The sequence below is a fragment of the Spermophilus citellus genome (genome assembly GCF_964194105.1).
Source record: "Spermophilus citellus genome assembly, chromosome: 6".
Classification (NCBI taxonomy): domain Eukaryota; kingdom Metazoa; phylum Chordata; class Mammalia; order Rodentia; family Sciuridae; genus Spermophilus; species Spermophilus citellus.
In genome coordinates this window covers 126692701-126719885 of record NC_138187.1, presented here as the reverse complement: position 1 = coordinate 126719885, position 27185 = coordinate 126692701, and the positions used below count along the sequence as shown (strand labels likewise).

Sequence of the window (27185 nt, the reverse complement as noted above, 5' to 3'; positions counted from 1 at the left end):
GTAGCAGGAGAAAGGGTAGCTGGGGTGCCCTCTGATGGGAGGAGCTCCTCAGCCCAGCCCTGGAGGCCCCAGGGCTCAGGGGCCCACTCAGATTGCAAGGAGAGCAGAGGAACTGGGGTTTGCGAGCATTGTGGCTTTGTCTGTTTCCTGTTTCAGTGAGGCTGCTGTGCAAAAAGAAAGACAGTACCAAGAAGGGAAATGCTAAGGGAGCCCAGAAACATGGATTGACAACTTGCACTTTACCCAGTCACTGCCGTGCTCCACCTGAGACCTGAACCAAGATCTGTCCAAGAACTGGAATGTTTTCCTGAGATGCTTAGCCTGGAGCCTGGGACCCAGAGGTAACTGCACAAAAGGGTGTTTGGGGGTCAGGTTTGGGACCTTTGACTTTGGGGTGGGGCAGAAGGCACTCCACCATCCAAGCTTGTTTGGAAAAATAGAAGGGAGGGAAACATAGGAGTGGGTGGTGTAGTTTAAGAGTATTGAGGGTTGAGGTAACCAAGAAAGCATCTTGCATGGGATTCCTGAGGCCCCGGCCAGGCACAGGGATACAGCTCCCATGACTCCCTTGCTCCATCCATTAGATTAGAAGTAGGTCACACATGGCTTGGAGTTTAGGTTACTATGATGGCAGCATGAATTAACTGACCTTTTATAGTTCCCTTCAAAGCAGGGGTCCTTTCACGTGAAGCTACTTTTCCAGTAACTTGGGGACAGGACCCTCTCCCTCAGCTCACATTGAGAGCTCTGGATGAGGAAGGCCAGACCCATGCAGGTAGCTATCCATTGTCTCTATTGTACACATGGCCAGGAAGAAGAGCAGGAACTTGGAAAGGCAATGACAAGCCACAATAAAGTACAGAGCAGCACCCTGGTTTCTCCCTATTGCAGTGAGGAAAACCTCCCCCAGCCAGCACCACCCCTTCCTCCTATCTACAACTGGGCCCTGTTAGGCTGCCAGAAAGCCTGAGCAGTGGCCTTATAACCTTTCTCTGAACTCTTTAAGGATCAGTTCCTTTTGTGTCTATAGCCTATTCCAATTCATCAGCCATCCCACATGGTTTCTTCTTAAGAAAATCAGTATGGTCAGATATATCTCCACTCACCAAGTCACTCCAAATTCTACCAGATGTGGGGGCCTGGGGATATAGGGATCCTCCTTTCTCTAAGGGGCCATTTCTACCTCAATTCCCCTCTTGAGTAATAAATCCCAATATCTGGCCTTGAGGTTGCAGAATGGAGCAGTCATGGCTCTGTGGACCTAGGTGAAGCAGCCAGAGGGACCTCATCTCAGGTCCATCTTCTCCCCAACAGCCTTTTCCTCTTAATAGGCAAAGGTAGGGGAATTTTCAACACTGGATAAATTATCTCCACGGCAAAGCTGAAGGTAACTTGAGGCTAAATAGAGAAGGACCTCACACCCCACATTTTAATAGTGTAGTGCAGGTAGGCCGGATACCAGTTCCTCACCCCCATCTCTTCTTTGCCATTCTGCTTGGCCTAATTGAGATGGTGGTTATGTTGGGACCACAGAGAAGTCCTTTTTCCTTGTAGCCCAACCCCAAACAAAGATTAGAGAAATAAAGGTGATTTTTTTACCCCCTCCATCTGGAAAACAATATGTTTCTTTAGTGAGAGAAAGGGTTGGGGGAATTAGAAAAAGAGATCAAGCATTCTTAGCCCTGGGAGTACTTTAGCCTGGGACCTCTCTCACAGCACCAAATCTTCAGTATTCAACACCAACATAAGGATAATAATAACTATGTTTATTAATATAGAAACCTAACATTTATTGTATGCCATATACCAGGCACATGATGTACATTTTGCCATTTAATTCTTATAATCTTTCCAGATAGGTTTTAACCCCATTTTATAAATAAGGAGACTGAGGCTTAGGGACATTTAATACCTTGTCTAAAAATACACAGAGGTAGACAATAATGGAGCTAGGACATGAGTCCACAGAGTCACACCACAGAGCAAAAGTCTCCTCCACCATGGATGGCACAATAACCAGGGGCTATGACTTCCGGATGCCACAAGTGTACGTTCTGGACATGGAATTTGTGAACACATAATTTCAAATCCATCATGCCATTTATAACTTAACATGAAATGGGCCTCTCTGATCCTTTGGAGTTTTTTTGTTTTGTTTTGTTTTTTGTTTAGTTGTAGATGGACACCATGCCTTTATTTTATTTTTTATTTTTATGTGGTGCTGATGATCAAACTCAGTACCTCATACATGCTAGGCAAGCATTCTACCACTGAGCTACAACCCCAGCTCCTTTTACTAAGTTTTTAAATAAACAGAGTAACAGGTGGGATGTCTAGGGACATCCATGGGGTAGGAGGGAGGAAAAAAGCCATTCAAAGATGATATATAGAGGATAAATATTGACAACCTCACAATTCTTCTTAGGGTCAGCAGTGCCCAAGGCCAGAGTGTGCCCCTCCAGCCCTCAAGTCAGGCATTTGAGAGTACCCAAGGCATGGCTACATAATACCCCTCCAGAGAGTGATAATGCTCCACCCATGTCCCCTGGGAATGAGTGCTGTGATCAGAGAAAGAGAAACAAAACCTGCAGAACTCCAGACTGAGCCGGGATGGGCAGTGAAGTCCCAACAAAGGAGCAGAGAAGCTGCTACCTGTTGAGTCTGTTTGGCTTATAAATAAACCCAAAGGGCCAAAGCTGGCAAATGCCTACTGGCTGGTGAAGCTGAGATCCTCTCCTCTGACCCACCCAGGAACTATGTTCCCAGGGCCATGGGTAATGAAGTCATGAGTCGGAGAGAAGAGGCAGCAGCTGTGAGGGGGAGTACCTCTTCCTTCATCAGTGCCTGGTCTGACTCCAGGGAGCAGAGGGGGCAGGGCACAGAATTTTTGATGCTCAGAAACCAGCTCATCCAATTCCACTCCCAACTCAACAAAGCTACCAGCGATTTCTAGGAGAATAAACAAATTTACAGAAGGTAGGTAGAGGAGAGTAGGATAGAGAGGCACAGGAAGGAAGAGGGGATTAGGGTTTGGGTACTATGTGGACAGCAGGCAAGGCCATGTGGAGGGATATCAAAGGTGGCCTCTTGTTCCCTGGGGACTTTGGGTTACTGCTTTTGCATGTTTGTTTTATTTCTCTGTTGTTTAGAGGAGCTTTATGAGGTATAATCCATGTGCTTACTGGTTTAGAAGGCACAACCTGCATCCGGGCTTAGGAAAGCAAACTTGACAACAGACAACCCTGAAAGGGAGGTGACCCTAAAAAGAGTGGTAACTCTCATCTCCAAGAGATGTTAATTCAGATGCTCTGAAGTGGGTCGATACTGGGCATGTGGAGATGCTCAGCCAATACTGATTTGACTTGATCTGCACCTGAGAGTCAGGGCCCAGACCTGGCCATGGGGTAGTAGACGCCAGTAGAAAGAACAACATCAGGATGTCATGATGGAGGAGTTAGGGTAGGCTTCCCTCCTAAAACACACAAGGTCTGGGCCCACAAGTTGGTTGCTAAGGGCTAAGATGGGAGCAGTGGGTGTCAGTCCCAGGCCTGATCACTTCCTGAGGGGGCATTTTTATCCCTCCAGGTCAGGAGAAGTATCATTCTATTTTAGTAACAACTTAGGCCCAGATGCCCACTATCCTTTTAGATTAGTAGGAAAGAAGGGGAAATTAATTTCTCTAAAAGTCTAGAAAATAAACACACCTGCTATTGAAGAGGCTATCAATTTATTATGATTTTTATCAATTGTTTAGAAGGTTCCTCTGACTTAGAGAATAGTGAGATGTTTAGTCAAGGAAGAAGGGGGCAGTGCACTTTACAGAGGTGGGACACAGGCTAGAAGCAGGAAATTGCTTTTGTTAGATTTTTATGAGTTCCTTAAGGATTAAGCACAGGAATCCTGACTCCCAGTGGGAAACCACTTCATCCTCAGTTTTCAACCCACAGGATAGAGCCCTGTGCTATTTCTGCCCCCTGATTTGGGAAGATAGTCATTTTTCTGCCCATCTTCTGGCTCCTCCCTCTTGGCATTTGGCAGATCCAGGCAGCTATTCAAGGAACTGGAAGCCAAGCACAACAGGTGCTTCAGAGGTCATCATGATCAGCCCAGACCCCAGGCCCTCCCCTGCCTTGGCCCGGTGGGCTGAGAGCTATGAGGCCAAGTGTGAGCGCCGACAGGAGACCCGTGAAAGTCGCCGCTGTCGCCCCAACGTGACTACTTGCCGCCAGGTGGGGAAGGCACTAAGGACTCAGCACAGAGAGCAGCTCCAGAGAGCTCGACAACTGCAGTTCTTCAGGAGGAGGAACCTGGAAGTGGAAGAGAAAGGCCAGGCTCAGCGTCCCTGGGCCAGGGAGCAAGTTCCCTCCAGCAAGAAAGGCCAGGCAGCTGTCCTCAAGGAGGCCTTGTCTGCTAACAGGATCTCTTTTCCAGGACAGCAGGTGGGCCATGTCCAGGGACACACTGCTTTGTCGGGGTAGGGGTCATACCAAGGGGTGGGATTTAAACTAAATCCCTTCTTCTCTAGTCATAAAGTCAAGTCTCCATTAGCCACTTACTCATTCAGAGATTTAGTTTTAGTGCTTTTGTTTCACATTTAGCTCTTTTTTGTTTCACATTTGCCTTTGAGGAGAGAGAAAATAAATTTTAAGACAATTTCATAGCCATTACCTATAGTATCAGTTCAAATTTCAGCAATCTGTACTTATCTTCCACATACGTGGAATCTATACATATTTTCTACAGCTACCTTACAGCATTTATTCGTCCATTTTTTTCATCAGAGATTCCCTGAATGCCTACTATATGCCAGATACCCACGCCTGTCCTCTTGATACCCTCTCCCAAAACACACACACACACACACACACACACACACACACACACACACCACACACACACATCCTCTATTCTGTGAGGCTTTTGCCCAACTCATCTTTTTCTCTTGCAACATGACAAGTCTACTAAATTCACTAAACTAAGGCCTCACTCATCTAGTCCAGGAAGCCTTCTCTAGCTTCTCCAGGCCACCTCTGCTGTCTGTGGGTCTGAGAGGTTATAAATCCTCAACGATTACATAACTCATAGAGAGTCCATTCCTCTGTCCCAGAAAAGAGCAGTGCTGGCAAAAAATCAGGGTCTGTTGAGATGACCTCAGCCATCAAACCATCTCTGTCTTCCTACCTATGTTGTGCACACATTGATAGGAGGAACGGGTCCACTGTGTTTCCTGGAAATGCCTGGCATGGTGCCATGCCCGAGTAGGTGCTCTGTCGGGATTTCTTAATAGTGGATTTGTTATGCTCAACTGGAGGTGCTATTCAGAGAAATGATTCTAAAGCCCAGTTGCCAAAGAGAAACAACTACCTTTTCTAAGTCAAGAAGGTTTCTGAATACTTTGGGGGAAGAAAAATATGAGAACAGAAAATACAATTATCTATAGAATTCCACCTCTAAGGCTGGATGTAGCAGCACATGCCTGTAATCCCAGCAACTTGGGAGACTGAGGCAGGAGGATTGCAAGTTCAAAACCAGCCTCAGTGACTTAGTGAGGCCCTAAGCAACTTAGCAAGACCCTGTCTCAAAATGAAAAATAAAAAAGGCTGGGGATGTGGCTCAGTGGCTCTGGTTTCAATCCCCAGCACCAAAAAAAAAAAAAAAAAAAAAAAAGAATTCTACCTCCACCTATCAATTTTTAAATGTTTTATTGAGATTGAATTAGTTACATGACTTTTCTTAGCTCTTTTTGTTTTATACTGCTGTGGTTTGCTTGGTTTTGTTTTCGTTTTGAGGAGTACTTTTTGAGACAGGATCTCCCTATGTTGCCCAAGCTGGTCTCAAACTCTTAGGCTCAGTGATCCTTCCACCTCAGCCTCCCAAGTAGCTGGGACTACATGTGTGAACCACCTCACCCAGCATCTTGTCCTTTTTGTGTTTTACTATCAATATCAACTTTTTTAGTTTTGAGGAAAAATAAATACAAAAATAGGAGACTAAATTGTGACTACAACTGCTGCACTCCTTCCTTCAACTCCCAACTTTACCTTCCCTTCACACCTCAGCAATTCCACAGCTATGACTCACAGGAAGAAATCCATCTCTAGAAACTCACTATATAGGGCTGGGGATGTGGCTCAAGCGGTAGCGCGCTCGCCTGGCATGCGTGCGGCCCGGGTTCAATCCTCAGCACCACATACCAACAAAGATGTTGTGTCCGCCGAGAACTAAAAAATAAATATTAAAAAAATTCTCTCTCTCTCTCTCTCTCTCTCTCTCTCTCTCCCCTCTCTCACTCTCTCTTTAAAAAAAAAAAAAAGAAAAAGAAACTCACTATATAGACAGGACACTGATGTGTAGAAAAGGCAGGATCTGAACCCACATGTCTCCCTCCCCATTCAGTCCAGTTCTCTTTCCACATCACCACACTGGCTGTTGTAAATGGCTGAAACCAATGATTGGTTAGAGACAATTGCAGCTCCCCATTTGCCTTTCCTGGAGAGGCTACTATCCATAATTATCTCCCCAAAACTCCACCTCCTAATACCAGCACATTAGGAAATAGAATTTCAACATGAATTTTAGGTCACCTTCAGTCTACAACAGACACGATCATTGGCTCCTCTTTCTACAATCATCTGGAGAATCTTTTCCTAAGAAGCTCTAAAAAGTGGTTTTCAGCAGCCTTTACTTGTTTTTCAGGTGACAGGGACCAACACCAATGTCTTTCCAACCCCACATCACCCTCTCTCAAGTGTCCAGAGGGTTGGGGCTGACCACCACTCCTCACAGGCAAGGGCCTTTCCACCACAAGACTCTCCCATCAAGAAACCTCACAAACACCATCGTGGTAAGACAAAGCTCCCTCACTCAATGACAGAGCACAGAATTCTGCCACAGCAGTTCAGGTCATCAGCAGTGAAAAATCCTTTTCCCTCCCCACTTCCTTCACTTCCTCCCAGTGGATTCTCAATCACCTTCTCTTCCATCTCTCAGGTACTCAGACAAAGACAGAAGAGGCACAGCCAATAATTAAGAATGATGCCAGTCAGCAAACCAGGTGAGTTCCTTTCATGTTCCTGGCCCTTCTCATTGTATCATCACGTGGCACACAGCAAACAGAGAGAGAGAGAAAGAGAGATATGCTGGCCCCCATCAAATTTCATTTTCTCTTCTCTTCTAAACTTTACTTGAATACCTTCACCCGGTAAAGTGAAGAAAGAACACAACAAATATCCATGTCTACCTTAATTTAAAAAGAAGGGCCACAACACCTTAGGAGGCTGAGGCAGGAGGATTGTGAGTTCAAAGCCAGCCTCAGCAACTCAGGGAGGCCCTAAGCAACTCAGCGAGACCCTGTCTCTAAATGAAAATTTAAAAAGGGCTGGGGATGTGGCTCAGTGGTTAAGTGCTCTTGGGTTGAATTCCCAGTATAAAAAAAAAAAAAGAAGAAGGGACCTTTCCCTGCTCTGTTGGCTCTTCGGAAGGGAGCCCAGAAGGAATCAACTCACTGCCTCCTGACTTGCTTCTTTGGTCCATTGTCATTTTTTTTTTCCCCTTCTCTTCTCAGTTATGGAGTCGCAGTTCTGGATAAGGTAAGCACATCCTCATCTTGAAGGGGTTGAATCAGATGGTATCTAAGTTCTGACACTCTGGTATTCCATGATAAACTGAGAGGGGTGGAGGTTGGCAATGGAGTAATGAGCATAGACATAGTGGGCCTCTGTGAGACCCAGTGAAGAAGAGGTTAGCTCCACACAAGCCAGCCCAGATTTTGGTTCTATGATTCATGGTTTCAAGGGACTTTCTTTTTCTTTCTCTCCAGGAAATCATCCAACTTTCTGAGTACCTCAAAGTAAGTGGCATGTGACCTCTCTGCTAAGCTTCTCCATCTACTACTCTCTCTCCTGGTTAATCTTATTTCGTGCATTTTTGCCCCTGACCCCAGGAGGCCCTACAAAGGGAACTGGTCCTAAAGCAGAAAATGGTGATTCTCCAAGACCTGCTGTCTACCCTGATTCGGGCCTCTGACAGCTCTTGGAAGGTAAGGGAATAAAAATCCTTGTTTTGAAAGAGTTCATGTGGGCATCTACGTGAGCCCATCTCATTTTTCTTTCCAAATCATCCTGCAAAAGAAGGAATGGTCTCACTGTTCAGGAGTAAACTAAGAAAAGGCAGAAAGTGGAGGATATAGTATTCAGACCTAGAAGTCAAGCAGGTCACAGTAATTAATGATATAGGTCTTCAACTGAAGGTCATGCTGCTATATTCACTGGGAAGACTTGGGACCAAAAATAGCAAGAAGGTCCATTTTTTTAATTTGTAGGAAGAACATAAGGAAGTTCCCAGTATAGCTTGTATTACTGAATATGGTAAATATCAAACGGTTTTTATAGGGGATCCACACAAATATTCATTCAAGCCAGCCTGCACCCACTACTCAGCATAGACATGAATGTCAGAATGGGATGGGACCTTCGAGATGATCTAGCTTAATCTTATTTTTCCATGAGGAAATTGGGTCTCAGAGAGGCCAAGTGATTTGTCCAAAGTCACACAGCTAGTTAGTAACAGAACTGGAACTAAAGTTCTGGCCTCTAATTTTAATCCATTCATTCTACAGATATTCATAGATCATGTTTTTCCTAGTGAGGACTGGACTAGCAGTGGACATCCTAAGATTCTTTAGGCAAGGCTCCTGCTTTTAGAAAGCTCATGGTTTTCTATGAGAGGCAAATGCATAAACAATACAAAGATATGAGAAATAGCCAGGCACAATGGCACATGCTGTAATCCCAGAGACTTGGGAGACTAAGGCAGAAGGATCACAAGTTCCAGGCCAATTTCAGCAACTTAGCAAGACCCTGTATGGAAATTAAAAAAAAAAAAAAAATTGGTTGGCAATGTAGCTCAGTGGTAGAATATCTCTGAATTCAACCCCAGTACCTCAAAAAAATGAAATATATTTTAAAATATTAATTTTAAAATAATAATAGTAAACCATTGCATGCTAACTTAAACTACAGATTCTTTATTTAAAAAACATGTTTTCAAAAAACAAAGAGTGGCATTGCTTTACACTTTTGTAAACCCTTTTAATGTCTAGCTGAACAAAAGACAGCTAAATTTTCTTATTTGCTTCTAAATTCAATTTGTTGGAATACATTCTTTAATTGAAGTATATGGAAAATATTCAGACTCACACAGACATTTCATTGGAAAAGATCCCTTGCTCATCCCTTGAAAGGATCTCAAAGATTCCATGGTTCTCCGACTTCATTCTGAAATCTGTATATTGAGGGAATAATAAAGAGTTCAATGTCACCAGAGTATAAAACACTATGGACAGTGAGACAGAAAGGAGCCCTCACAAGCCTCCAGGAACCTCGCCCTACCAGGAAGATGGCTTTCATCTCCACAGAGGAAAATATCAGGAGGGTGTAGGACATAGCTAAGAAGTTTGCAGTGATACAAAATACTTCCTAAGCTCAGCCCTTCCTCCTCATGTCACTCATCAAACCAGGATCTGGGAGTCTGTGACCAGAGCTCCTGCTTGCTAAGGAAATAATTTTCATTGCAGAATAGGAGCCTGGGGCAGACAGCTGTGCGTGCCAGGTGGTTTCCAGTGCTGACCTAAATTAAGATCATCTCACTCATTTGTGCAACAGACATTTGATAAGTTCCTACTCTGTGCTGGGCTCTGGGTTTCAGGAACAAAAGAAGTCAAGTCCTTGCTCTTAAGGAGCTCAGAGTCTAGCCAGGAAGAGGCAAACATAATAAGTAACTCCAAAATAGTGTGACTAGGCTGCAATAGCAGTATTTACAACATGATACAGAGGAAAAAATAATTATTCTATCAGAATAAATTTCCCACACAGCAAAAAGAATAGCTCGGCTGAGTCCTAATGGATGAGTAGGAGTTCACCAGTACAGAATAGAGTGCAGATAGGGAAAAAGCAGAAAGAAGAAGGGTGCATAAGATAAAGGAATCAGGGGCTGGGGTTGTGGCTCAGTGGCAGAGCACTTGCCTAGCATGTGTGAGGCACCGGGTTTGATCCTCAGCACCACATATAAATAAATAAAAAATAAAGGTACATCGACAGCTAAAAAGTATTTTTTAAAAAAAGATAAAGGGATGGAAGAGCATTGGGTGTGGCTAAAATGAAGGGATAATATCAGAGCAGTACCAAAGAAAGGACCTTAAGCAGGTTTCTAGAATTATTACTGTTGAACAATATTATGTATGGACCCCTTTTTAAAGGAAAGATATATACATATCTAGATTCAGGCTGCATGTCTCTGTGTGTTATCTCAGAGATCTATGAAAATGCCTACTACCGCTAGTTTGAGAAATACTGTTACAGGCGAGAAGCAGGATAGCAATGTAACTATATCTTATTTGGGTTTAAAGTCCTACACCGAACAGTGTCTATCCAAACTTAGAAGGAACTTCATCTCTATCTGTGGAACTGAATTGAAAGTGAATGATAAGTTCTGTGTTCAACAGATTATCTGACAAGGACCTGGCTCTGGATGTGGGTGGTGGGGATGGAGATTTGTAAAAGCACAGGTAAGTCACACTTAAGAGTTTGAATTAGAGAAAGTTTGATGGGAATGGGGAAGATACATTAAGAAACATTTCTGACATAGACTCCTAGGGGGGACTTTTACTCCTTGCTACAGCCCAAGAGCAGAAGTTCCTTTGGCTGTGGTTTTCTCCTTTCCTCTTCCCACCCCTCCCAATCTTCACCTTCTCCTCTCCGTCCCCACCCCCAAGCCTGAAGCTTCCTGTTTTTAAGAAAAACAGTCTTGGGCTGTTCAATTGAAGGCTTTTGCTTTCCCAAAAACAAGATAATTCAGTTCTCTATCCATCCCATGACAGCTTCAACTTCAGTGAAAGGATAGTACCAGTCTAGTATTTGAGGAAAATAATTGGATGAATGTGTCCAGAACTGGGACTCTGACATCCAGCCCAGTACACACTTTATTTTTTTCCATTTGGCCTCCGTGATTTGAATCTCCAACTTCACATGCAGAGAAGCTCACAGAAAATTCTCTATTAGGACCCTAAGAATCAGCACCTTTGTCTGCCTCCACCTCCAAGCTGATTCTGAGCCTTTGGGATACCACAGTCTCGAAGTGTAGCTGAGAACACTGAGCTGGGTCCAAACCTTGAGAGCAGAAGCAGATCAGCCAGTAGAGAAAGTTCAACTTTGGGAAATATAAAAAAATGAAAGCAGGGAACTCTTGCATTTTAAGATCTGCAAAATGGAACCCAGAGCAGTGGTGCATGTCTGGAATTCCAGCAATGTGGGAGGCTGAGGCAAGAGGATCACAAGTTCAAGGCTAGTCTCATCAATTTAGCAAGAGCCTCAGCATTTAGCAAGACCCAATCTCAAAATTTAAAAAAAATTAAAGAACTGGGATGTAACTCAGTGGTAAAGTGCCCCAGGGCTCAATCCCCTGTATCAGAAATAAAACAAAAATAATAAAAGATCTGCAAGGTTAGCCAAGTGTGGTGGCACATGCCTGTCTGTAATCCCAGCCTCTCGGGAAGCTGAGGCAAGAAGATCACCAGTTCAAAGCCAGTCCCCAGTAACTTAGCAAAGTCATAATTAACTTAGCAAATCCCTAAGCAACTTAGCAAGACCCCATCTCAAAATAAAAAATAAAAGCGTTGTGGATGTGGTTAAGTACCCCAGGTTCAATCCCTGATACCAAAAAAAAAAAAAAAGAAGAAGAAGAAGAAAAAGAAAAAGAAAGACATCACAAAGTGGAATCAAGATCTTAAGATCTTAAGATGACAGCACAGCAGGGGATTGGCTACAAGCCCCAAATGAGCTCTGCTAAAGCAGACAGATGAACGTGGGCTGGTACTTCTGTGGTGAGGTGGTGTTGTTTCTGAGGAACAGATCAGAGGCAGGGGAAAACCAAGCACAAGCAGAAGCAGAAGCCCTCAGACCAGCACCAGGTGTGTATGGCCTCTACCTTGCTCCCTTTTCTACTGGGGGGGGGGGGGAGGCAGGCAGGTAACTGTGCCCTTTGAGCCCAGGTCAGCAATGGGCCTGTAAGAAATGCTTCTTCCCACATACTGTAATACTGGGCTTCAACGTGAGGAGAACTGGGGCTCAGACCAAGAAACTTACATGGTCCATTTGCAACAACTTGGCTGCAACTTTCCTGCCTGCCTTGGGGAGTCTGGGAAGGCAGAATTGTAGACAAGAGATTTTGGTCAAGCCCTGGACTTGGGTGGCCCTTCATCCCCACTGAAGGGGCTCTCATGAATTGTTTTGTATTGCAACATGAATGGAAAAGTAATTTGGTGTTGGGCTAAAATGCAAAAACAGTTGCAAGAGACAAAATATTGATTTAAAGCCATACTGTGGGACTGGGAGAAAGGAACTACCCAAAAAGAAGAGGAGACTGGAAATTTTAGGAATACTGCCTTGGGCCTGTTTTCTTTCCAAACTATCAAAGGTAATCCTTAAACTTGGTGTGTTTGGTGACATTCTACAGAGTAAGAGGATAGGCAATAAAAATGCACAGAGTTAGAAGATCTTAAACAGGAGAGTAGGGTATGCGGACAGTTGATTTCAGGGCCTGTGGATTTTCAATGCACAGGCCACTTTGGGGAATGAGGCTATTTTACCAGTTACTCCAAGACCCAAAGAGTAGAAGTGTTCATCCATCTCTTTTATCTGTCCCAAAGCCCTGTGGTTATTGTAGATGCCAAATCCCTGACTCTTGGCTCTCTCTCTCATGAGACATTGGGAAAAACATTAATAGCAGGAGGCACTTTAAAAAATTATTTTTGGCAATGTTTTATGCTTTTGCAAGGCCCAGCTGAGTAACACAGGAAGCAGAAAGGGTGGGGGCACCCCCTGGCCCCAATGGTTAGAAGAATCAGCCAAACAAGATCAAAACAGGAGCTGTGAGATACCACTTCCTGCCTCCCCCAAGGCACCCTGACACTCATCCAGGGTGGCAGACCTCATAACAGAGATCCTGTCTTGGGCCCTAGACCATTATAAACTGGAAACACTATGAGGTTTCCAGAGAAACATCCAAGCTGTCTAATTGAAATGGACCACAGCATCCTAGACCTGAAGAGAAGTGGAATTTGAAGACCCCCCAAGTGTCCCCCAAGGCGTGGATGGAAAAAATCAGAAAAAGAATATGGAAACCTGTTACTTCTGAAGAGGCCCATGATCCTTTCTCTGGAAAACTTGCCATCACTGATGGTACTCCCCACCCCCCTGGACAGATATACCTGAACTAAAACTCAAGTCTAGAAGAACAAAACTGCAACCTGGAAAAAAAGTCACAAGCCAACAAAGCAACAAGGAAATCATTAACTACTCTGCTAAAATGCTAACAAACTGAAAAACAGAATGGCCCTTTCTGCCCACTTTTCTCCACTCCCAGCCTTGAGATCAGAATCCCCCTTGGAATGTCCAAAGTGCCATTAGATGCCTTGTATGCAGAAGGCCCTGGGTTCAATTTCTATCACCACCAAAAAGAAAGAGAGACAGAGAAGGAGAGGGAGAGACAGAGGCAGAGGCAGAGGAAGAGGCAGAGGCAGAGGCAGAGGGAGATAGACAGGACAGGGAGAGGGAGATAAGTAAATAAACAAATACATAAATAAACGCCATAAGACCGACCCAGCTTGTCAAGAAATAGAATGTGACTTTCTGGGAAGTACTCGTACCTTGCCCTGCCCCCATCCTGTTTTAATCTCTCTCCCTCCATTTCTTGCTTTCTTAAAGAATCTCTCATTCTGAGTCATAGGTATGTGTGTACGTGTATGCTATAGAGAGTGCATTAGTACAGCCAGCTCTACCTATTTGCAGCTTCCATGTCCTCAGATTCAACTGACCTCAGATCAAAACTAATTGAAAAAAAAAATCCAGAAACTTTTTCTTGTCTTTCTTGTCAGTATTCCCCAAACAATACAGCAGTAATAACTATTTACATAGCTTTTACATTATAAGCAATCTAGAGATGATTTTAAGTATATGGGAGGATTGCACAAGTTATATGAAAATATTACACCATTTTACATAAGGGACTTGACTATCCGTGGATTTTGGCATCCCAGAGGGAGGAGGAAATATGAAACCAATCCCCAGTGGACACTAACGAATGATTGTATTTCAAGGATGCTATAACAAAATACTACAGCCTGGATGGTTTCAACAACAGAAATTCATTTTCTTGCAGTTCTGGAGACTTGTCTGAGATCAAGGTGTCCCCAGAGTTGTTTCTACTGTGGCCTTTCTCCTCAGTTGCAGATAGCCATCTTCACTCTGTCTTCACATTATCTTCCTGGGTATATCTTGGTGTCCTGATCTCTTTTTATAAAGATACCAGTCATGTTGGATTAGGGCCCAACTAATGACCTCATTTTGACTTGATGACTTCTTCAAAGATTCTGTCTGCAAATATGGTCACCTTCTGAGGTACTTAGGGTTAGAACTTAAACATATAAATTTGGGGGAATAAGGAAAAGAATAAAAATTCCTCCTCTAGCCTTACTGGCCTATACTTTATGAGTAAAGTCCAGGTACAAAACTGAGATGAGGTAGGAGGTAATGGAAGAAAGGAAGGACAGCTTAGAAATATTCCCTCCAGTGGCCCCCTACTATAATACCCTAAGACCATTTGATGGTGAACCTCAAGGTAAAAGAGGATTTGGGGAACCAGTTTGATGCATCCTGTCCTAACCCAGAGAAAGAGAAGAAGATCTTTTACTTCTCCTTCTTTTTATTTTTATTTTAAAATTTATTTCCATATTGGAGATTGAATCCAGGGGCTATCACTTAGCTACATCTCTAGACTTTTTTATTTTTTATTTTGAGACAGGATTTCACTGAGTTCCTGAGGCTAACCTCCAACTTTCAATCCTCTTGCCTTAGCCTCCCAAAGAAAATCCTTTTCTACCCCATTCCTTTGTCATCTGTGCTCCGCCCAAACCTCCTAAAAGAACTCAGTTCCATAAATGTTTGAGTGCTGACTATGTGTTGAGCAGTGGGCTAGAAATATTGAGTTAATCTCTTTGCAGACTATATTTTGGCCCCAGTTTATTAACTCCTCTTCCTATTTGCTTCAGGGACAGCTTAATGAGGACAAACTGAAGGGCAAACTAAGGTCCTTGGAAAACCAACTCTATACCTGTACCCAGGTAAGCATTCTGAATGATACTTCCAGCTCATGAATCTAGAATTAAATGAGAAGAATGCTTGAACCTCAATCCTGTTTTCCAGAAATGTTACCAAATAGCGATTAACATACCTATTTTTACCCAGTTCTGGCTTGACCATTTTCACGTTAGTACCATACTTGGTACCAATTTGCCATATCACTATCTGCACCTTTCTCCCAGTATCTTTCCTTTTACATCCTGTAAAGGAATATCAGCTCTATTGTTAGCTCCAGAGGAACCTTGAAAATACCTAAAACTGTAGGGAGAGGCTCAGTAAAAAATAATCACAACACCCCAGCTAACCTTCACAGGTCCCAATCTTTGAACAGATGAGTTGCATGTTATAAAGAAGTTTCATAAAATTATTTTCATTCCAGGACCAACTTTCTTCTAGTAATAACCTCTGCAAGAAAGTAAGAATGTGACTCTTGGCTTTTCTGTGACATTATTATCCAAAGCAATGCTCAGGAGATCTGTAAGCAGTTTCCTTTGGGCAGAGATAGCAATCTCTTGATTTGGCCTAATCCCTTTTTAAAAAATATTTTTAGTTGTGAATGGACACAATGTCTTTGTTTATTTGTTTATTTATTTATTTGGTGCTAAGGTTTGAACCCAGTACCTCACACAGGCTAGGCAAATATATACCACTGATCTACAACCCCAGCCCAATTTGGCCTGATTTAGAATTTGGTAAGGTAGTCTTGGCTGTATAGTTGGAGTCTTCCAGAATAGAGTTTATATAGTTCATAGGTTTTCTGGTCCACAAATTTTGTTTTCTTCAAACTGGCCTGCTTTGTTAGGTTCTTCTAAACTAAATAATGCCAATCAAGCTCCCAAGAGTCTGACATATAACCCAGAATGCAAGCCTATTCATTTTCAATGGGGTTGAAGCTAGCCAGTCACCAGTATGATAAGTTCAATAACTGGAACATCCCCCATATATGAAACAAAAATTCCAAAAATATTAAGACCTATTTTAAATAAAAATTCCAAAGACATAAGACCTATTCATATATAAGCCCAAATTTTCAGACATTTCCAAAGGTAAATGGAAATGATTCATATTGATCCCTAAATTTTCATTATCTGGACTTCTGTTTCTCCCATGAGTAGTCCAGAATTGACAATGAAAGCTGCCTGTCTTCCACCAAATCATAGCACACAGAAATGAAGGGAACTCACCTCCAGTGAATTTACAAATCTGTCCTTATGTCTTTTTAAATATATTTTTAGTTGTAGATGGACACAATATATTTAATCTTATTTATTTATACGTGGTGCTAAGGATCAAACCCAGTGCCTTGCACGTGCTTGGCAAGCACTCTACCACTGAGCCATAATCCCAGCCCCTGTTCTTATGCCTTGTTGTTGATCTTGAAGCCAGGAATAATTTCAATATCTAAATTCACTAATTTTAAAAGCATTAATTGAGTCTACTCTGGATTTCTCAGATCAGAAGCCATAAAGATTTTTTTAAAGAAATAGTAATATGTACCTTGCTTTTAAGGATATTTACAATCCAGTAAGGAAGAAAGATGAATTGATGAATTGAAATAATGAAGGCATACAGAGAATACTATGTAAACATTAAGAAAAGCTACCTGGAGTTGGAGAATGGTGTATGGTTAGTGAAGATTTATCATCAGAACTGATGATACTTGGACTAAATCTTGAGTGTGAGTGAGTTTAGCCAGGAAAAAAAGATGGGTAAGGAGGCTCCAGCCAAAAGAACCTATCTGGGAAATGGCAAAGGCCAAAAAAGCAATGCTCAGGAGATCTGTAAGCAGTTTCCTTTGGGCAGAGATAGCACGGAGGGAAAGTCTGGATTGGAAGTATGCAAGTCAAGGAGTTTGGACCTGATCATTAGGAGATCAAGGATCCACTAAGAGATTTACACAAGTACCATGATCAGACATGTGTATTAAAAAGAATCCACTAAAAAAGTTCTGAAGGGCAAGACTTGGAGATAGGGAAAGTATTACATTAACCCATTTAATAGAATTATTAGAATCTGAATTATGAAAGTTAACAGTAGGAATATAGAAGAGACAGGTATGAACTGTTCAGGAAGTTGACTTGACAAGGTTCAAAGACCAGGGCTGGGGATGTGGCTCAAGCGGTAGCGCGCTCGCCTGGCATGCGTGTGGCCCGGGTTCGATCCTCAGCACCACGTGCCAACGAAGATGTTGTGTCCGCCGAGAACTGAAGGATAAATATTAAAAATTCTCTCTCTCTCTCTCTCCTCTCTCACTCTCTCTTTAAAAAAAAAAAAAAAAAAGGTTCAAAGACCAAATAATTCCTGGCAGAAAGAGAAAAATTAAAGAGGACTCCCTGGTTTAGAGTTTGGGAGAGTGGGTAGGTAGGATATTGATCACTGAGCTAGGAAACTCAGGAGAAAAGAGCTGGTAAAGAAATAAAAGTTAGGCCTAGGGCTGTGGCTCAGCGGTAGTACACTTCCCTGGCATGTGTGAGGCACAGGGTTCCATTCTCACCACTGCCTATAAATAAATAAAATAAACGTCTATCAACAATGAAAGATATTTAAAAAAAAAAAAAAAAAAGAAAGAAATAGGAGTTCTGTTTGGACATGTTGGTTTCCAAAAGCCTGCATAAGGCCTAGGGTACAATGAACAGAAATCCTATGGCACTCACCTCTCAGATCACCTAAGTTGACTCTGTGCTCAGCTCCAACCAAATCATTAGTGTCTCCACCTTAAGGGAAAGACCAAATTTTCATTTCTGTATCCCAGCTCAGTATTTGGCACATAGAAGCTCAATGTATAACTGTTGAACTTCATCAAATTTACAGAAATACTCCCCTTGGGGAATGAAGAAGGTGCTAATGCAGATGGAAGACCAGAAAAACAGTTATGAGCAGAAGGCCAAAGAATCACTACAAAAAGTGCTGGAAGAGAAAATGAGTGCAGAGCAGCAACTGCAGAGCACACAGGTGGGGATGCTGCACAGTTCTTGGGACTAGGAATCGGGGGGCAGCTCTACGAAGCAAGGGGCCCAGATACACAAATTCCTGGAACCTTCTCCTCATAAATACACCTAGAATTTATTAATCTACAATACACAATTGAGGGGGTACAATGTGCTTTTGCAACCTTTCCACCAAGCTGTTGCCTTGGTGCGGGAGGCTTCTACTGAAACCCCCTCCTCTCTGATCTCCCTCAGCGGTCCCTGGCTCTGGCAGAGCAGAAATGTGAAGAGTGGAGAAACCAATATGAGTCTCTAAAAGAGGACTGGAGGGCCCTCGGGACCCAACACAGAGAGCTGGAGAGCCAACTTCATGTGCTTCAGTCTAAACTACAGGTACAGGCACTGGGGGTAAGAAAAGCAGGAAGGTGGAGGCGGGTAGTAGTGAGAAAAGTTGCTCCCAGCTTGGGGACTCCAAGGGCAGCTCAGAGCATCTAGCTTTCAGTTCCTCAGTCACTACCCACTTAGTACCAGACTCACTGTTTGAGTTCTGAGTTAGTTTTGAGTTTAGTAAGAATACCTACACTATTCATGCAAATGTACTAAGTGCTCAACTGGAATGACACTATCCAAATGCACATCTCAACCTCTGTTGTTCTTATCTTCCTGTCAACTACAAGGCAATTCTTAAGAAGATGTTTGAGTTTCTTAAACCTAATTCTTCATGAAAAAGAAATTGTTCTACCATCCTCAAAACAAACTTGATAGGTCTAGAATGATAAGTAAAAAGAAAGTGAAAATATCTAGAAAAGATATGACTTGCTATGACTTAATTTTGAGATTTATGAAAGTGTTAAGATATGTTCCTTGTGAATACAAGAAGTCTAATCACTGTTAAAAATGTGAGGAATGGCCGGGCACAGTGGGGCATGCCTTTAATCCCAATATCTCAGGAGGCTGAGGCAGGAGGATGGCGAGTTCAAAGACAGCCTCAGCAATGGGAGGTGCTAAGCAACTCAGTGAGATCCTGTCTCTAAATACAATGCAAAGTAGGGCTGGGGATGTGGCTCACACACACTTCCATGTTTTTCCATTACCCTAATACTCCTCTACCTCTAAAATTCTATAATTTTCAGTAATTTTCCTCTTCCATGGGACCTGCTTCTATATTGGCCCTTCCCTCCTCCTTTCAGGGAGCAGATAGTAGAGACTCACAGATGAACCAAGCCCTGCGACTTCTGGAGAATGAGCACCAGGAACTGCAGGCCAAGATTGAACGCCTGCAAGGGGACAGAGATCTGTGCAACTCAGATACCCAGGACCTTCAAGGTACTCTATTCTTAGAGGCCTCAGGAGCACAGGAACCATGGCTGAGTGAGCTTAGAGAAAGGAAGCTGCGAGGAGAAAAAGCCTCAGCCTTCATTTGTTTGCTTGGCCTTATGATTTCATTTTACCTTGAGGGAAAGGCAGGACTACTTTAATCATCCAAGATGGAAATTCATTTTACTACACTAGAGGATCTTATTGCATGAGCTCTTTTCTCTCCAGCCCATCCTCTGGGCCAAATGACAGCCATTCCTATATTAGTCACAAGTGTCAGAACCACATTCCTAATCTGAAAAGGAAAGGTCAGTTCAAATACAAGGCAGAATGAAGGTCTCCAAGTTAGCCCGTGTCTGCTAAAAGGACCAGATAATGTATAGAGTCCTTAGTCCAACTCAACACTGTTGATGCATACCCCTGGTTGTTGATGAGGTACCTGGTCTACCTTTTCAGAACTGAGGACAATCAGAAGACAGGGCAAATTCCATTTGACAGTTATCAGATGCATAGACAAGTCAGCATGAATTATTCCTTTCCATAGTCAGGTATTCTGTTCTTTAAGCTGGGTTCTTCTATTTTGGTTTGTACTGTTTCACTTTCAGATAAACTAAAGAGGTCAGAGGAAGAAAAAATTGCCCTGATGACCAGAATACAGCAGTTGCAGAGTAAGTTTCGTTTCTGGATTCTCAAGAAAGCTTTTTGGTGTTCCTTGGGGTCCTGCTCCACAACACTCATTCAGAGGAAGATCTAGGGGCCCAGTCTCTGGCATATCCTCCTATCTCTGTACATTCTATACCTACTTCTTGTTCCGTGGAGTCACTTACATAGCTTTTCACAAATTGTCAGGCTCTACTCTTTTTTTCTCCTTTTCTCCTTACATGCCAATGACAACCACTTGCATTTTTACCATAATTATGGATTATTAAAAGCACTGGGTTTTCTAGTATAGTTCTTTTCTTATGTAGTCTAACTTATTATGTATATGAATGTGCCACTTAAATCTCCCTAGGAATGGTTCCAAAAATCAACCACTTATGATCCATACTAAATGTGAGGATACAATAACAAACAAAACTTACAGCTCCTTCTCTTATATTCTAAAAAAGGTCTACAAACAAGTGTAGTTCAGTGCATGAAAAAATTGAATGTACATCAAATTACAATAACTGCTATAGAGGCGGGAGCAGGCTAAAGGGAAAATAGTCACTATTGTATGTAAGGCCATCTGGGAGACTTTTAATTCTGAGATAATATTTAAGCAGAGACCTGGAAGACAAAGACACAGTAGAAAAGGATGATAAAATTGTAACAAAGTACCACAGACTGAGTGACCTAAACTAAAGAAAAATATTGTCTCACGGTTCAGAAGCTAGACATCCAAAATCAAGAGTCAGTAGAGTTGGTTCCTTCTGAGGGCTGTGTTGGAAAGATCTATTCCAGGCCTCTTTCTTTGGCTTGAAGATGACCAAAAGCTTCCTTTTGTCCAAATTTCCTCTTTTTACAACATCAGTTACTCGATCAGTTACTTGGCCTACCTTACCAATCTTATTTTTACCTGTACTCTATCTCCAAGGATGGTTACATTCCGAGGTACTGGGGGTTAGGATTTCAACATATATATTTGGGAGCACAGAATTCAATTCATAACAGAAAGGCACATTATTAACTAGGTTCTAAGCAAAGGTCTGTAAAGAGGCTCTTTGCAGTAGCACAGACAAGTTTCTTGTGTTTTCCAACAGGTCTGCTTCAGAATCAATCCTTACAGCTTCAAGAACAGGAGAAACTCTTAAAGAAAGGTCAGCAAATTTACTACCACAAATTCTAAGATATTGCTCTTTCCTTGCCTGCTAGAGGCAGGGGGATGGACTATATGATCTCTTGGAGTCCCACTCAGTTCTGGGAGTCTGTTGAGTCAGGGACAGAAGGGAGTCTTTTAAGGACTGATCACTGGCCCTGAGGACACTTTAACTAGTTAGCCTCCTCTCCGGAGAGGTATACACGCTGTGAAAAATAATTTCTACTTTCTCTGAAAACATGTCTATGTTGAAGATTTTAATAAATTGACTTTGAACTCAGGATTTCATGTCAATTCTTACACACTTAATTTTCCAAATCACATCCAACTCCCCAGCCCCAAATCACGTAGCATGCAAGAGTCATCTCGCACTAGTCTGCTGATTAAGCTTCCTGAAAAGAATTCATCATGTATACATGGGGATAATAGCTCCTCACTTATCCATAACACATAGCTTTTTGTTTTCTCCTCATAATCACTGGGTATAATATGAAAGGCAGAAACCATTATGCCCACAGAGTATGAATAAGAAAATAAAGGCCCCTGGTCACACAAATCAAGGACGGAGCTAAGATAATCAAGAAATTCTGACTTCTAGTCCAGTGCTCTTTTCACCAAAGCTAAGACTGCAAGGTGCGGAGCAGGTGGCGCATGCCTGTAATCCCAGCAGCTTGGGAGGCTGAGGCAGGAGGATCATGAGTTCAAAGCCAGCCTCAGCAATGGCGAAGCAACTCAGCGAGACCCTATCTCTAAATAAAATACAAAATAGGGCTGGGGATGCGGCTCAGTGGTCAAGTGCCTCTGAGTTCAATCCCTGGTATCCACACAAGACTGCAAGGTGGCTGAAAACCCATCTTTAACCACACTAGATAAATTCTAGGATATGACTGTCATTTTCAGGACTTTGAAATGAGGATGTAAGGGAAAAGAAAACCTGCCTCACAAATTAAAACATGTGGCATACAACAAAAAAATTAAATTAATAAGTATTCACTAAAAAATATCAGACAGGTCTGGGGATACAAAGTAAAGTAAGATGCCAATCTTGCTCTCAAGGGGCTCAAATTCCAGGTGTCATTCAGGCTAAGCAGGGTTCCATCAGGAGTTCTTTAAGCCAGAGAACTCCATTTCATTCAGTCTAGCCAAAGGTCAGGCCTTTCTTGTTCCCTCCCCTTCCCCTACTCCTAGGAGTCTTACTCAGTGACAGGATCCTTCCTCATAGGTATGGGCCTATCACTGAGAATCTGGCTGCTTTTTTAGATGAGGCTTTGCCTGTGTGTAGTGCAAAGCCCTCCCACAATGAAGTGGAGCCTGAGAGTGCAGGGAAGGAGAAAGACTGGGATCTCAGAGACCAGCTGCAGAAGACGACTTTGCAATTCCAGGCCAAGGAAAAAGAGGTGAGCCGTTAACCTAGAATCATGAGCTCATCTATGTGTGGCACAGAAAACTGCTAGGAACAGCCAGACAGCAGGGATTAAATTGTGTTTAAATTGTGATTGGATGTCCATAGGTCTTCCATTGCCCATATAAAATGTCTGCTTTTGTACTGACCTGTCAATATTTTCCTTTCCTTATTTATTCCCTACTTAAGGTTTAAACAGTTACCTTTCAGAAAGTCAAACTAAAACATATCTGATAAACATATTTTTGGGGGGTTTGTGTGTGTTGCAATGCTAGAGATCAAACTCAGGGCCTCTTGAATGATAGGCAAGCACTCTACTACTATGCTACACCCTCAACCCACATTTGATAAACATATTAACTTCCCAAACTTTTTCTCACGCTGAATATCTTAAAGCCTTACACAGCATCTTTTCAATAGCAAAAGCTTTCCTAAATACATACATACATACATATATATGTATATATACATATGGATATACATATATATCCCTAAAAGCACACATTAGCAATCAGCTCCCAGAAAAGAAACTTATAATACTTTGAAGTCTTTTGTGCTTTAAGAATTTCATTTTTGGATCTCCCCATTTACAAAGCACTTGTACATACACGGTTGGTCACATAAAACTATTTACAATATATAAAGTGTAATATATTCAGTACAATCAATTTTTTTAAAGGAACACATTCAAGAGAAAAACAAGTGAGACAGTACAAACTAAAATTTCTGAGGAAGGTTGGGAAGGAAGAATAGTTCATTCAAAATGAATGAAGGAGTACCTTACTCAGGACAGTCTCCCCTTCCTGGGTTCTGTCTCAAGATAGAATTGATGATGATGACTCCGATGATATTCTCCCCAGTGCAGAGAACTGCATTCGGAGTTAGACAACCTCAGTGACGAGTACCTCTCCTGCATGCGTAAGCTGCAGCACTGTCGAGAAGAGCTGAACCACAGCCAGCAGCCACCTCCCAGAGTAAGAGGGTCCATCCTCCTGTACAAATGGTGGTGGGATGATTTCTTTTTTAGCCAAGTCTTACAGATAAAATTTGCCAGCACATGTCAATATCTAGCCATCCTGTCTATTCTGCTTGATTTTGTCCATGCTGAAAGTATAGCAGTCATGAAACACTGACTCATGTACATAAGTCCAATTGCATGGAATTCTTGAGGGCTGAGGGGAAGATTTGCTATAGGCTGAGCATCCCTAAGCTGAATGTTCAAAATCAGAAATGCTCTGAATACTCTGCCTATTCTGCTTGATTTAGTCCATGCTGAAAGTACAGCAGTCATGAAACACTGATTCATGCATCCAAGTCCAATTTCTGTGGAACTCTTAAGGCCTGAGGGAAAGATTTGCTATAGGCTGAGCATTTTTAAGCTGAATGTTCAAAAATAGAAATTCTCTGAATACAAAACTTTTTGAGCATTGACAGGATGTTCAAAAAGTTTCAGATTTTAGAGTATTTGGTGTTTCCGATTTTTTTTTCATGAGATTTGCTCAACTGGTAAAGTCTAGGCAAATATTACTAAATCTGAAACCTCCAAAATTTGAAACACTTCTGGTCCTAAGTATTTCAGGTAAGGGATTTTCAAGCTGCATTAACTCAAATCAAGTATGAAAGGATGTTCTTTTAGTCTATTGCCAGCATGATGACAAGGACAGGGAAGGACAACAAAGGTACTAAGGCATACAAAGAGAATAATATTATTTTGCTGAATTATTTTCCACCCTGAATTTTTCACATCAGCATTTAAATGTTTGGCCCCTACTGGACATGGTCCCTGGACCAGGGACCACTAGTAAAGTGGTTTTATCCCAAGAGAGGTGACAGAAAGTGAGACAGTGAAGTACAAAGCTTTTTCTAGCACCAACCCAAGGTCTTCCATTGGGCTAGAATAGGAAGGGGTGCTTTTGCCCATACTTTCTCTAAGTGACTTATGGCTGCTTTCTTCTGTCTCCCTTCCCTCCACACAGAAGCAATGTGGTCAGTGGCTCCCCATCCTGATGATGGTGATTGCTATAGCACTGGCAGTATTCCTGACCAACAAAGATAACCTGAGAATCTGAATAACTTGTGACAGCTGCCTGGAGTAAAAATCAGCAGCAAACAACTCAATGAAAAACACAGAAGGTTTGGGTACTTTACAGCTTGGGTTTACCCTCCAACTGAATTGGGATTTCTGACTTCAATTTTTTTAGCCTAAATAAATAAACTTTACCTCACCAGACTGTTCCCTGGAATCTTCAATTTATTCCTAAATAACATATTACAAGTGTGGCACTTAAGCATCCTGGTCTACTCCCCTTAGACAATTTAGTTGGAGGTACAGAAACATACAGAAAGGACCCAGTCTTCCTTTTCTAAAGACACTATCTACACAGGGTAGGATACCACACACAGGTATACTGCTTATCCTCTACAACCCTTCTTTTCCCCTTCTGTCTCTTTCCTTCTAACTCTTATCCAGTGAAAAATGAACAGACACCTCTGTTAACTAAAGAAGACCTCCTAGTATAGAAATGGCCAATATGTATTACTAATGCAGCATCACCACCACCACTACCTATTCCCATTCATGATGTGGCCAGCTGAATACAGCATTCTTCTCTAGGGTCCCCAGGCACTTAAAACCAGCACTTTAAATGATCACTATTCGACACCCCCAACCCAGAGATGAGCACTTACTGAATGCCTTCCACATAGGAGGACAAAAATTAAAGTCAGAGGGCCACAGCCGGCAGTGTGACTATCTCAGAGGAGATGCTGAGGTCAGCAAAGTCATTCTGAGTCCTAAATTGGGCTCTGAGGTTCTTCTCCCAGACATTTAGAGTGTCCCTCAGGGCTGGGAACAAGATTTCTGGGACACTAAAGGAATAGAGCAGGACTGAGGTTTGACCTAGCAGCCATGAGATCCGAGCACTGAACACCCGTAGTGGGGTCAAGGCTAAGCAGTTGTCATCTCCTTGGTTCAGGTGAAAGGTATAAGAGACAGGATAGCCCAGGAGGATCCCAAATAGAGTACAAAGATTCCAGTCTGAGGAATGGAGCATGCTGTGGGAGACTCCTAAGGATAGATCCCTCTGCAGCCCCTTCAAATGTGTGATGATCTCAGTCACGATGTCCTTCAAATCCTTAAGCTGGTCCAGGAAACAGATAGAAGGGTGAGGTTGGGAGCCGGAAACATCCACAAAGGCTATGGTACCAAGCAATACCTGTTCCAAGTGTTGACATACATGTGCAGGGCTCACAATGAGGTTATTTTCTCCAATTTCAAGAATGTGAAGTCCCAGAGTCAGAAAGCCCAGCCCTTGCAGCTCCTCCAGATAATTCTGGAGTGCCAATGCTCCTGCACCGTTGCAATCATACAGCACAGCAGGTTTCAGCCCCTGGGACACAGCCAGCACTTCTCCAGCCAGGTGAAGGCAGATGGCTCCAGGTGGACCCTTTTTCTTTCCCATGCCCAGGGTCTGCTGAGCAACTGCCACCAGTAATTGAGGGCTCAGTGTTGACATGAGATCTGGAAGTAACATCAAGCTTTGACTCCTTAGCTAGCCAGAGTTCCCTTCCTGGGTCGCATCTCAGCTCCAGACACTTGAGGAAGAGCCTGGAAACAAAGTGGTAGCAGGGAATTATTAACACCAGCCAGTCACACACAGGAAACCTACCAAGGGCCTTCCCATTAAGTTTCACAGATTTTTCCAAAAGTAATTTGTCCTTCCCTCTATTTTGGAAGACTCAGCCAAGGCAGACAAGATGGGATCACCAATTCTACCCAATATCCCTTGGTCCCTAATTTGTCTTTCAAACCTTCTAGCTTGATTCCTATTATCTCTGACTTCTATTCTAAATTGTACTTATTACCAATTACATTCTCTAAATCTAAACTTAAGGAGCTCTAGTCTAAGAAAAGGCAAGAGAGTCTCCGGCAAAACTCCAACACATTTTACCCAAAACTGCCCTTTGGGGACAGAGCTCTGGATTCCAAATGTACTGTTTTGCTGCGAACTTCCCCTCTTCTTCACAAGAACAACTGATTACACTAGAATGTGTAACAACCACCTCATCCTTTGACATAAAAATATTAAGAATTGTAATGCAAATAATAATAATAATAATAATAATGATAACAGAGCTCATGTAAAAAAATAAATAAAAATTTTTAAAAAGAAAATGGTAAATTTAAATAAATAAATAAATGGAATCGGCTAGAACTGCATGAGGGTTGTTTTAACTTTTGCTAACCCTGCCTTCCCTTTTTGACAGTAATCCAATCACTCTGGGAAGATGGGCTCCCACCCACACACCACACATCTGAGACTACAGAGACTTGTTAAGTGAGGTAGCTGTCTCCCTCACAAACGTTACACTTCCACTTCCGCTTCAGGTTCGCGGGCTCAGGGACCCCTGCCGGTTTCCTGCCCACAGCCAGGAAGGTGGCTAGTTCTCCGCGCCCCGCCACAACACTGGAAGTCCCGCCAGTGCGCGGAGGACCCTTGCAACGTGCTCCGCTTTAGGCCGGCGAAAACAACTTGTTGCGCACGCGC

General features: G+C 42.6%; 2 protein-coding genes across 10 annotated transcripts; one reads left to right on the top strand and one right to left on the bottom strand.

The window, feature by feature from the left end:
• Positions 1 to 22: 22 nt before the first annotated feature.
• Positions 23 to 24865, top strand: TRAF3IP3 (TRAF3 interacting protein 3; the record flags this gene model as incomplete). Of its 5 annotated transcripts, none has more annotated exons than XM_081299928.1 (15): positions 23 to 341; positions 4039 to 4439; positions 6697 to 6844; positions 6991 to 7054; positions 7565 to 7589; positions 7820 to 7849; positions 7943 to 8038; positions 15104 to 15175; positions 18006 to 18146; positions 18377 to 18514; positions 19312 to 19447; positions 20044 to 20106; positions 21181 to 21237; positions 22497 to 22633; positions 23499 to 23771. In XM_081299928.1, exons 2-15 carry the CDS (start codon positions 4098 to 4100, stop codon positions 23769 to 23771), a joined length of 1722 nt encoding a protein of 573 aa, XP_081156054.1. In that variant the 5' UTR covers positions 23 to 341; positions 4039 to 4097. The 5 variants fall into 5 exon arrangements, with proteins under 5 accessions (XP_081156054.1, XP_081156055.1, XP_081156053.1 ...); XM_081299929.1 differs by lacking the exon at positions 23 to 341 and adding an exon at positions 2666 to 2976; XM_081299926.1 differs by lacking the exon at positions 23 to 341 and adding an exon at positions 24615 to 24865 and having other exon boundaries at positions 3707 to 4439; positions 23499 to 23612.
• Positions 4179 to 27185, bottom strand: LOC308652179 (UPF0739 protein C1orf74 homolog). 5 transcript variants are annotated; one of them, XR_014022750.1, is made up of 4 exons: positions 26946 to 27184; positions 25327 to 26245; positions 9198 to 9282; positions 4179 to 4307 (listed from the first exon to the last, which is right to left on the bottom strand). XR_014022750.1 is itself a non-coding variant. In XM_081299938.1 (3 exons), exon 2 carries the CDS (start codon positions 26169 to 26171, stop codon positions 25362 to 25364), a length of 810 nt encoding a protein of 269 aa, XP_081156064.1. In that variant the 5' UTR covers positions 26172 to 26245; positions 26998 to 27185; the 3' UTR covers positions 23493 to 23630; positions 25327 to 25361. The 5 variants fall into 5 exon arrangements, 3 of the variants coding, with proteins under 3 accessions (XP_081156064.1, XP_081156065.1, XP_081156063.1); XR_014022751.1 differs by lacking the exon at positions 4179 to 4307 and adding an exon at positions 8045 to 8858; XM_081299938.1 differs by lacking the exons at positions 4179 to 4307; positions 9198 to 9282 and adding an exon at positions 23493 to 23630 and having other exon boundaries at positions 26998 to 27185.

Bases quoted from the DNA above. Each gene is read 5' to 3' on its own strand.
- LOC308652179 (XM_081299938.1), bottom strand. From the start codon at position 26,171: ATGTTACTTCCAGATCTCATGTCAACACTGAGCCCTCAATTACTGGTG.